This window comes from Marmota marmota, unplaced genomic scaffold (genome assembly GCF_001458135.2).
Source record: "Marmota marmota marmota unplaced genomic scaffold, marMar, whole genome shotgun sequence".
Taxonomy (NCBI): domain Eukaryota; kingdom Metazoa; phylum Chordata; class Mammalia; order Rodentia; family Sciuridae; genus Marmota; species Marmota marmota.
The window spans coordinates 706,685-717,728 of NW_026004731.1; the positions used below are offsets into that span (position 1 = coordinate 706,685).

At 45.9% G+C, this 11,044-nt stretch overlaps 1 protein-coding gene across 1 annotated transcript; it reads left to right on the top strand.

Moving 5' to 3' along the window:
- The first annotated feature begins 7,465 nt into the window (after positions 1–7,465).
- On the top strand, positions 7,466–10,423 carry LOC107160593 (T-cell surface glycoprotein CD1b-3-like). Its single transcript, XM_048797542.1, has 7 exons — positions 7,466–7,645; positions 7,764–7,825; positions 7,918–8,018; positions 8,704–8,982; positions 9,169–9,450; positions 9,645–9,735; positions 10,075–10,423. Exons 1-7 carry the CDS (start codon positions 7,592–7,594, stop codon positions 10,130–10,132), a joined length of 927 nt encoding a protein of 308 aa, XP_048653499.1. The 5' UTR covers positions 7,466–7,591; the 3' UTR covers positions 10,133–10,423.
- The last annotated feature ends 621 nt before the right edge of the window (positions 10,424–11,044 follow it).

Here is an 11,044-nt window from a genome sequence, read left to right on the forward strand (position 1 = left end):
GAGGCAGAACTTGGCTTTGTCAGACTAGCATCACTGTATTGACAAAGAAGGTTCTTAATGTATGCAAGAAGGGGCCAGAAAAGATGAGAAACTAGAGATAGTGGAGAATCAGAGGATGGTGAGCTGAGCAGACATACAGGCCATCCATATAGAAGCTCAAAAGGAGAGATATTGAGTGGCTTCTTTGGAGGGCCTGTAATCTAAGAAAGGCCAAGGGAAGGAGTTTAGTCCAATCTAAATCTCCACCTTGCCAGAGGACTAGGGATGGTAAGGGATATGAAAATGCCAGGAAACGTTGAGGGTCTTAGCTACAGACCTTGAACATGGGAAGTATTAGACTGGAGTAGGGAGGGGAGGCCAAAAAAAAAAAGAAGACAGTTGGGCAGAAATTGGAGATAGAATTTTGGGTTGGGAGTTCCCCATGGTGAGGTAGCATGTTGGAGTGGCTAGAAGCAGGCGTTATCATCTCTAGGCCAAATCAGAGTAGGGGGCCAAAGCTGTAGAGGGGACAAGAGTGAAAAGTGGTCATCACCATAGGATTTACTGGTCCTGAGGCTGAAGCCTGGTGGGGACTGAAAGAAAGACCGAACAAGGCTTGTCATCGGAGAAAATGCTCGTTTATTGGAACATTACAGCGTATATTTATGGAGTCCAAGAAATTCAAAAGAGCCTGGTATGAGTATGGAGTGTTCCCTGATTGGTGGAGGAAGGTCATGGGAGTCAACAAGGCTAACCATTGGTTGGCATTTTTCCCACTGGCACCTGGCAGGTTTCCAGCCAGCGCCAAATGCTGAGGCTGGTTCCCACTCGTGCCAAATGCGAAGGCAGGAAGTGAAGCACAGCGAGCGCAGTCTTTGGGGCCTGAGTGACTCCTAATAGGGACTAAGAGAAGGGGGTCACACCTGCTACTTCCATAGTCCCAAGCTTTGCCCAGTAAAGTGTCCTGGTTGCCTGGCCAGGGCTTTCAAGAGCTCTGCTGAGGTGAGAACCAAGCCCAGAGAGTGAACTTGCCAAAGGGAAGGGATGGATGAGAAGCCATGGTCAGATATCAGGGGCAAGTCCTCTAGAGGCACTTGGGTGCCCGGAAGGGAGGAGAGAGCCACTTGGTCACCTGGCCTGGAGGGGCAGAAGGCATAGGGGGAAGAAGCCTGGAAAAACTCCCAATAAGAGCCCATGGTGAATGGAGGAAGGTATGTAATGATTATCCTGGGCCCTCAGGACAGGGTCCCAAAGCAGTTCAAATTCCCAGAGGGGAGAGCAAGTCCAATGGGAGGGCTTGGGCCTGGATATCAATGAAGGACAGATGGCAAAGAACTAATCACACATATACCTGGGCTAAGCAGAAGTCTGAGGGGCTGCTCTATGCAGAGGAAGGGAAAGCAAGGGGAATGAGTAGGTCTAAAGAATCCCTTTTGCAAGAGGGCTTGAATGATAGGCTGTCAGGGTAGGAGTGTTTGTCAGGAGAGTGGGTATTGTGATTGGGCCAGAAAATGGAAGGGGTTTTTAAGATTGATGTGAATGAGCTCGTGGGGTCAGGCAATAGAAGGACTTGAAACATTCCAGACAGTAGAGTCCACCTTGGCAGGGAGTAATGGGGGAAGGCACTGGCAGATGGAACACAGGGGTTTGTTCCAAGGTAAGGGTAAGGATCAAGGGTGTATCTAGATGGAAGCATATATGAGGGGAGAAGGAAAGTGTGGCTCCCAACTTTGTGAGGATGTCCCTTCCCATAATGGGGACAGGGCACTGTGGAATGACCAAAATGGAGAGAGTAAAAGCTAGAGAACCAAAGGCAACAACAAGGCGAGATGTTTGCACAGCTGGTAAGGTTTCATGGAACAAGTTGTAGGCCCCCAGAACTCCTTGAGGACTGAATAGGTAGCCCTGGTATCTAGGAGGTAGGAGATAGGCCTACCTGAAAGATGCTGAGTTACCCTGGGTTCCCGCAAAATGATGGTAGTGGTCTGGTGGTGGAGACCTAGGCCTCATCAGTCCTCTGCATGTTTAAGTTGACCAAAGAGAGGAGTCTTACCTGAAATGTCAAGTGGTGGGCGTAGAGAGGGCATTGGGCAGAATGGAGGGCCTGGTTTCACAACGGAGTTTGGATCAGGGCCTGGGGATGCTCTGTGAACCTCAAAGAGGGGAGCAAGCACATAGGGGAACCTGATCCCAAGTTTTGGCAACAATGAAAGGAAAGTGAGGAACCAGGAGATGGGCAAGTGAGAAATGAAGGATGGAGACCAGGCAGAGATGCACATGAGAGTTCACTTGTCAGAGCTGACAAAAAAAGGCCATCTCTCCATAGACTGAGAGAGGCAACACAGACTTGGGGTTCAAGAATTCTCTGGGGGAGGCTCAGGGATTAGAGCCAGTGGGTTTTAATGTGGACAGTTAAGGGTGGGGTTGGTATGAAGGAGTGGTGAGCTTTTCCTGGAAAGTCTCTTGAGTAGAAAAATGGTGGCTGTCACTTAAGATGGCTGCCCAGATGCTAAGTAATGACCTTACAAAGGGTATGACAGAAAGGGGGTTTCTCAGGGAGGGAAGCTGAGATTTGTGTTGGTGAGGTGGGAGCAGTCAGATGGCAAAGTGAGATTGTGTGGGGAGGGGAGTTCATGTCTGGGTCTGAGGAAAGGTGTGTGGGGAAGGAGAAAATCAGGAGATGTGGTGGTGTGCAGGGGAGCAACAGTGAGGCATTTTAGGAAGAACATAAGCATGCTTGTTCTCTAAGCAAAGATGATTCAAGAAGAGGAACCCTGAGGAAAGGGCTTTTGACAAAAAGAAGAATCCTGGATACCCCTGAGATAGGTGCAAATCTCACCTTGTTGAGTTCTATTTGGCATATTTCTTAATCACCTAGATTTTCCTCATGTTTTCCTGTGACCAGAGAGCACACCACTCTCAGTGATCTGTATAGCATCTCCTCTGTCAAAGGTGTTCTCTTATTTTCTGATCCTTGTCACTTCCCACCTATTTTGTCTCTTGACTTTCTCTTATAGTGTTGTAGGGACAAATGAGGAAGGGCACCGGAGACAGCAGGAAACAGTTTTGTTTGGCTACTTCTAGGTTCGGGTGACACAGCTTTTGCTGTAATCAATTAATCCCCTGAACCCCGAGTTCAGGCAGTTTCAGAGTTTTATACCCAGCGTGTAAGGGGAAGGGCTCATAAGTTCCCAGTCTGCAGAAGTTCACATAAAAGCAGCTTTTTCTTTCACTGTTCTGGGCAAGTTAACTCTTCAAGGACAACACCTGAGAAGGGGAGAGCTTCTTCTCCCCTTTCTTTCGTCCCCTGCCAGCTGTTACCATGGAGCCCAATTGTAACTTATCTTAAAAATGTAGACATCTCTGTGAAGCCCAGCTCAAGGCCAGAGGCCTTGTTTGCACATTTCTACAAAGTACTATACTGGATACGTTTGTGAAAAACTAGTAAGGGGGTGTCCAGCACCTGGAGTGCTGTTATCTTCCTGGCCAGTGGCCAAGTAAACAGGGCGACATGAAAATAGAAGTTTATCTACATTGGACTCTTTCACAGAGACTCTTTTGCTGACAGTCCTAAAATCAGCCATGGTGAAGAGGGATTTTCTCTGGAGAAAGGGGGGCCACTTCAACAGTGTTGCTCTTTCTCAGCTCCCCCAGCTCTCAGCACCCCCCAGGCAGCTCCCAATGGTCTCCATCCTTTCCTCTCTCCTCCTCAGACCTTGTCTTTCACCCTCCACAGCTGAGAGCTCACTCAGGGGTGCAGTGGACTGGGGAGCTGCAGATCCTCAGTGGGACTCTGACCCAAGCACCAGCTGCTACCTGCATCCTCTTCAGGAGCCACTCTGTCAGGGGAAAGTTGAGGGGAGAATAAACTTTGAATTCCTCTTCCATTCCCTTTATGCTTCCCTTGTTATGGTTTAGGTATGAGGTGTCCCCCAAATGCTCATGTGTGAGGCAGTGCAAGAAGGTTTGGAGGTGAAATGACTGGGTCATGAGAGCCTTAACCCAATCAGTGCATGAATCACCAGACAGGGACTGAGTGTAACTGTGGGCTGGTAGGTGTGGCTGGGGAGGTGGGTTCCTGGGGTGTGCCTTTGGGGCATATATTTTGTCCTTGATGAGTGGAGCACTCTCTCTCTCTCTCTCTCTCTCTCTCCCTCTGCTTTTTGGGCCATGTCCAGAGTTGCTTTCCTCTGCCACATTCTTCTGCCACCATGTCCTGCCTCACCTTGGGACCTGAGGAGTGAAGGTAGACATCTATGGACTAAGAGCTTTGAAACTGTGAGACCCAAATAAACTTTTTCTCCTTCAAATTGTTCTTCTCAGGTCCTTTGGTCACAGGAGAAAAAACGCTCACTAAAACACACCTCATCCTCCTTCTCCTGAGTCTGATATGTCCTCTGTTTCCATTATTGGTTCACAACATTTTGGTCCTCAAACCTTATTCATTATTTAGTTAATTTTCTTCCCTCTCTTTCCTACCCCAAATCAACTATCTTCTCTTTGCTTTCCCCACCCTACACGCAAGAGCAGCAGTCATATATTTTGTGTGATCCAGGGAAAAGTGAAAATGTGGAGCACTGTCTTAGCCATTCTAGCTGCTATTAGAGCATGCCATAGACTGGGTGTAAGGATGGCCTGAGGCCTGAGCCTAAGCAACTCCATTTTAAAAATTCCAGTTTGAAACCTGCAGTCTCCCCAGGCACACCCTCAGAGCCCTCACCCTGATAAACAGAGTGAAGCCCCTGGCAAGCTGTCTTCAACTGATAAGAGGGAAAGGCAAGAAGATCAGAGTGGAGCTCACCAGACCAGATGTTTCTGACCCCAGGGCAAATGATGTCACTGAGAAATCTGGTGGTAGCTGATAAGAATTGAAAAGGGGGGTCAAAATTCCCAAAATTTAGTATAAATAATAGAGCAAATGAACAGAGATTCAGCCAGCCTAGCTGGAGGGCTTGATGAGGACCTGACACCCCATCACTTGTCATTATTTCCTAATCCTCTGTGTTATCCTCACCGCTCTTAAACTCTACCACCTCATCTGGACCTCAGTGAGCACCGCAACTCCTCCCTATGACCCTCTCCTCAATCAGTCATCCACTCCACGCCAAGAAAAGCCTGTCTTGGTTCTGGACTTGGTTACTGCAGTCTAAGTGAGTGTGCATCTGCTGGACATAAAGCCTAAGGCTTGAGACTTTTGAACTTAGCATGTAGAAGAAATGTCTGTCATTAGCCTGTCATAATTAAGTGTTTGCAGTGCTTAGAATTAATCTAGAATCATTTGCTGTGAATTAATTAATGTAGAATTGTTTGCTGTAAATTGATTATGTCTATTGCAGTGACTAGCATTAAGAATTGTCATTTTCTAGATTAAGAACCTATAGAGTGAAATTGTATTGAGTAATTTGAGTGAATAAAGTATTGAAAGGGGCAGAAGCATGTTTATTTCTCCCCTCGACTGCATACATCACAATTTTGCTCCTTCACGACACTGGGCAATTTATAACAACTAGAAAATTATTTTTCACATTATTTTAAAAATTATTTTTCAGGATGGGGATTTGGCTCAAGCGGTAGTGAGCTCATCTGGCATGCATGTGGCCTGGGTTTGATCCTCAGCACCACATACAAACAAAGATGTTGTGTCTGCTGAAAACTAAAAAATAAATATTAAAAATTCTCTCTCTCTCTCTCTCTCTTACTCTCTCTTTAAAAAAACATTTATAAAAATTATTTTTCAAAATATTTTTGGACAGCTCAAGATCAAGGTAGATTTGGTTTGTAGTTGAACCTATATTTTGATTCATCAAAGGCACTTTCAGAATGTCTACACACGGTGGAAGGATTATTCGATCTCTCTGGAGTCCCTTGTATAAATGAGGCACTGATCTCATTTCTGAGGGTTGAAACAACATGACCTAATCATTCATCAAAGGTCCCACTGCCTAATATCATCACATAAGTGATTAGGATTCCAGCATATGAATTTATGGAAGACATACAAATTCAGATCATAGCAGGTTTGTGTTCAAGATACTCTTTCAGGGAGTGCTCTTAATGGGACTAATGTACAAAACTGTTTCATTTCTATGGAAGGTTATGTCTCTGAGCTTTTATTTTGCTTCCTAATGTTGCAACCCTTGGGCACAGGGACACTCACAGGATGATCACAGGAACTCTTAGGCACTTGGGGGCCCCACTTCATGACTTCATGCAAGCCACCCACTGGTTGCCTGGTTCCTCCTGCCCTAGTTTTTCTAATGATCTTTGCCTTTGCTGAACTGAAGGGGAAGTTAATCTCCCTTTCCTCAATGGTTACTCCAACACTTGGCACATGGGTAACCACTGAGAAACTGGAACAAAATTATGTGGAGATGCATGTGGTACTTGGAACAAGAGTGGGCAAGAGGCTCACCCTGACCAGTTACAAAACTACTTGGTGCAAACTCTGGAGGGGATAGCTGCACCTATATTTGGCCCACACACTTTTGGGTGTATGTCCCTTTCTCTGTTTGTGCCTGCAAGGCATGAGATAGTGACAGGGCTAATGACAGAAGGGGCCTTCAGTGAGACGTGGTCAGTGCTGTGGTGGCAGGATGGAGGTGGAGAGGTAGAGTATAGAGTTGCCAAGGCCCCAGACAGTGGGGAGCAGGTGGAGGAGTGCTGAGGATGCAGGTGAGGTTGTGGGAGGAAGAACCCTTCATAAGCTGAGGAGGCTCCTATGAGCTCCCATGCAAGGTTCCTTGAACTTCACTATGAAACACTAATTCAATAAAATTACTATGAATTCAAGGTGCTAATCATGGAACTTTGAGTGTATTACTCAAGTGGCTGCATGCCCCAAAGAGCCAGCCCTGGATACATGATCCACAGACTCAGTAGATGACACTGTTTCAGAGAATAATCATAGGGGCTTCTGAAAAAGGAAATAAAGTAACCAGTGATGTCAGAGATATGAATGAGGTGGAGTGGGGGGGTGGGGCAGGGAAGACGACACATGGGGGATAATTCAAAGTTATTACAATAAGAGAAAATGCTTAAGATCCTGAGTTCCATACTCAGCAATAAAAGAAGTACCCCTTGTGGTAAGGGACTTTTCAGAGTCACATGTGACTTGTTCCTTAGCAGTTGAACTAGGGGAAGATGACCAGGATGGAAATTGTGACAGTGAGAGAAGTTAGAACACTGGGCAGAGAGTCAGAATAGCAGGGGAAATGGGAAACAGAGTAGGTGATCAGGGTTTTGGGAGGGAGCAGATTGTCTTTGTTTCAGGCAGAAAAGTTTTGTCTTTTGGTTGAATAAGGAAGTCAGAAGAGAGGTCTGTGGGGTAGGTTTATTTAGAACAGAAATCAAAGGATGACTTCTCTGAGAGAAAGAAGTAGCATCTGCAAGGGCCATGCTGTTTCTGCTACTCCCCTTCCTATCTGCTCTCTTCCAAGGAGGTGACAGTGAAGGTGGTAAGAACCGGGGCATCTGACCAGAAGGGTGTGTGTGTGTGTGTGTGTGTGTGTGTGTGTGTGTGTGGTGATGGTAGTTTCCCCTGTACACACCTGGAGAGAACGAGTGCCAAGCTGGCCCCATTCAGCATGTCCTTACTCAAGCCCTCTGTGCTCTCATGGAGGCTGTTGGTAGAGCATGGGACCCTGGGGGCCAGCAGATGTCAGCTAAGGTAACGGTGGCTCTCCACTTTTCCAGATTCTGAGTCTTCCCATGGGGGCACCTACTTTCTCAAGTCTCTCTCTCCCAATGTCACATTTCTCCCCATTCTATCTATTCTTTTGCCACAGGGTTTGAGGAGTCTATCTCCTACCATCTCATGCAAACCTCATCTTTTCACAACCATTCCTGGGTACATGTGGGCTCAGGCTGGTTGGGGGAGCTGCAGACTCACAGATGGAACAGCAGCTCTAATACCATCATTTACCTGTATCCCTGGTCCAGGGGCAACTTCAGTAACAAGGAGTTGATGGATGTGGAAAGGTTGTTCCAGTTGTACTTCAATGAACATCAGGACTTTTATATTTCTCAATTAATGTTTAAAGGTGAGTTCCCTTTCATTGTTGGGGAGAATAAAGGGATGAGGGTGGGGCATCTCAGGGAACTTTTATTCCTCAGGGAAACAGCCTTCTGTGCTCTGAAACTTATTTTACTCTCTTCAGCATAAAACTGCAATCACACTCTGGGCACGTACAATAAACAACCAGATAAAAACGTCTGTTTTTACCACTTATTAACTGTTCTCTTATTGGCTGCAGGGCTGTGTTTTACTAACTCACCTCAGAGGCAGCCTGTGGCCACTCTTTCCCCAATCTTCAATCAGGTACCTTCAGCTTCCTCACTTGTTGGGTGACTCCTTAAAGGGTGATTTTCTCTCCCATTTAATCTCTTCAGTCATCCTTGTGTAAACTGTCAGAGTGACCATGGATACAATCTCCCAGATGGCAGCTGGCTGTTTGTTAGAGTCTCAGCTCTCTCACATTAAGGCTTTTCTCCCCCACACCATCACTATCACTTTCAAACAATTCCCTCCCCTCCTGATATCATCTTTTCCTACACCTCTAGCTCCTACCAGTGGCCTTTCTGTGAACCTCTGATCAGACCACACTTGGGTTCTTTCTCTTAAACTCCCCAAACCCCCTTCTGCTTGTGTTTTCTTTTGCCTCCACTCATTCCATTTTCTCCATTTTTTTTTCTTTTCTCCTCTAATTCTTTACTCTTCTTCCCCAGATCCCTTTGATCTGCAGGTGACAGTAGGCTGTGAACTGCATTCTGGGAAGGGCTTCCTAGGCTTCAAGCAGGTAGCTATCCAAGGACATGACTTCATGAGCTTCCAGAATGAAACATTCTTACCATCTCCAAGGGGTGGAGAAAAGGCCCAGAAAGCCTGCAAACTGCTCAATTTCAATGAAGCCTACACACAGAGGTTATATAGGCTCCTCAGTGACACCTGCCCGCGTTTCACCTTGGGTCTTCTAGAAGCAGGGAAGGCTCATCTCCAGCAACTAGGTCAGTCTTGTACCCAATCTTCAAGAATTTTTCAATTTTAAAGTCAAATTCAGGATATAAAGAGAAAAGGATAATGTGTGACCTTTCCAGATTGGGAAACATGTGTCTCTGTAGACTTATGGGGAGTTCTAAACTTCTAAATCTTTGTTACAGTCTGGGTCTGGATGTCCTTTCTGTTGTTTGCAGTGAAGCCTGAGGCCTGGCTGTCCAGTGGTCACAGCCCTGGACCAGGCCGTCTGCTGCTGGTGTGCCATGTGTCTGGCTTCTACCCAAAGCCCGTGTGGGTGATGTGGATGCGAGGTGAGCAGGGGCAGCTGGGCACTCAGAGAGGTGACATTCTGCCTAATGCAGATGGGACGTGGTATCTCCAAGCAACCCTGGATGTGGCAGCTGGGGAGGCAGCTGGCCTGGCCTGCAGGGTGAAGCACAGCAGCCTAGGAGGGCAGGACCTCATCCTCCACTGGGGTGGTAAGAGTGGGACCCAGGCTGGAGATGGGGGGATATCGTCTAGGAGAGCATGAGGACCAGGTAAAAAATTGGGATTTACAAATTCCAGACCCAAAAAGAAGAAAAATATGTAATTCAATGAATGAATAAATTTAAAATGAGGGATCTATAGATGTAGATTGAAACATCTTCCTGGTATCCGTTTGAATCTGCAGCACCTCAGAGTGCCCTGGGCTTGATCCTCTTTGCCGTGATAGTGGCCCTGGCTCTTCTGACAGGTCTTGGATTTTGGTTTAGAAAACGCTGGTGAGTTCTTTGTATCCATCTATTCTGTTCATTCCTTCTCCCCAATGGTCTTCCCCCTTTTTTTTTTTTTTGACTTTTTGCTCACTTTTCCTTCTACTCCTGGCCACATTTCTATTTTCTCCTCAGTTCTCACCTCCACCTTATGAAGGTCTGTTATATTTTTGTTCACTTAGGACACACTGTGAAGCTCCCTGAAGTTCTGGCCCTCTGAAGTGAGGACCCAGTCTACATCTGAACACCACAGGGTGATGACATCACTTCTACTCTCCTTGTTAAAACTTTGCAATTCATTTCTGCTCCATGATCATTTACCAATATATGCTCAATGTAATCTTGCAGGATTTGTTGTTCTGACCTGGCTTCTGTGGCTTCAACTCTGAATGGAACAGGATGTTAGCAGTGTCAGCCAGGATGAATAAAATGGATCATCAGATGCATTTCAGCTGTCACATCCTCCAGGGGTCCTTCCTTGATCCACAGTGGGAAGCCATCTCCCCTCCATCTGAGCATCCCCAGATTTCAACTGTGCCCCTTACTGCCTAGCATCTGTGGCAGGTGTGTAGGTTCATTTCTTCTTTTAAAAGTTTGAGAGCAATGCACATGCTTTTTGAGTATCTGTATCCCTGGTGAAATGTTTGGCCTGAATATAACATGCTATCAAAGTAAAACCTGTGTTGATTATGTAAGATTTGTAGGTTTTGTTGTTGTTGTTTGTTTTACATTTTTAATTCTCTGCCTTCTTTGTACCTTTGTTGAAGTTGAAATATTTGATGCTCTTCTTGTTAAAACTCTTGCTTTGCCAGGAGATTTGATGCATTCCAGTTCTGCATTTTTTTTCCTGAGTCTCTGAGGAGAAACATAGTTTTGCCTCTTACCTTTTCTGTTATTTGATTTTAGGAAAATATTAGCATAAAACTATTGTTCCAAGTGCTCTAAACCAAAAGAGCAGGGAAGAATGAAGGTCCTCCATATTCAGGGTTACTTATGGTTAAGTAGTAGATTCATTACATTGGAGTGTTGGTAGAAATATAGACTCTGTGGCCTGGTCTCAGACTTACTGAATTTCAGTTTTCATTTCAACAAAATCATCAGATGATTCACAGATATATTAAAGGTTGAGAGGAGACGCACCTCAGTGTAGTGATTCCTGAAATATGGCCCATATGCATCACTGAAGAGGGAATCAAGAATGAAAAGTGCTGCCCTTAGGATTGAAGTAGATCCAGGTGAGTAAGGTGCATTCTCGCAGTTATGTTCTCTACAGCTCCTGCTGCAAACACTGTTAGTGAACACTGAGCCATGCTCCTAG

Excerpts from the sequence above, each read along its gene's own strand:
- LOC107160593 (XM_048797542.1), top strand. The coding sequence starts at position 7,592 with ATGGAGGCTGTTGGTAGAGCATGGGACCCTGGGGGCCAGCAGATGTCA. Across the intron at positions 8,983-9,168 it reads GGCTCATCTCCAGCAACTAG|TGAAGCCTGAGGCCTGGCTG; the intron begins GTCAGTCTTGTA and ends TGTTGTTTGCAG. Across the intron at positions 9,736-10,074 it reads TTTTGGTTTAGAAAACGCTG|GATTTGTTGTTCTGACCTGG; the intron begins GTGAGTTCTTTG and ends GTAATCTTGCAG.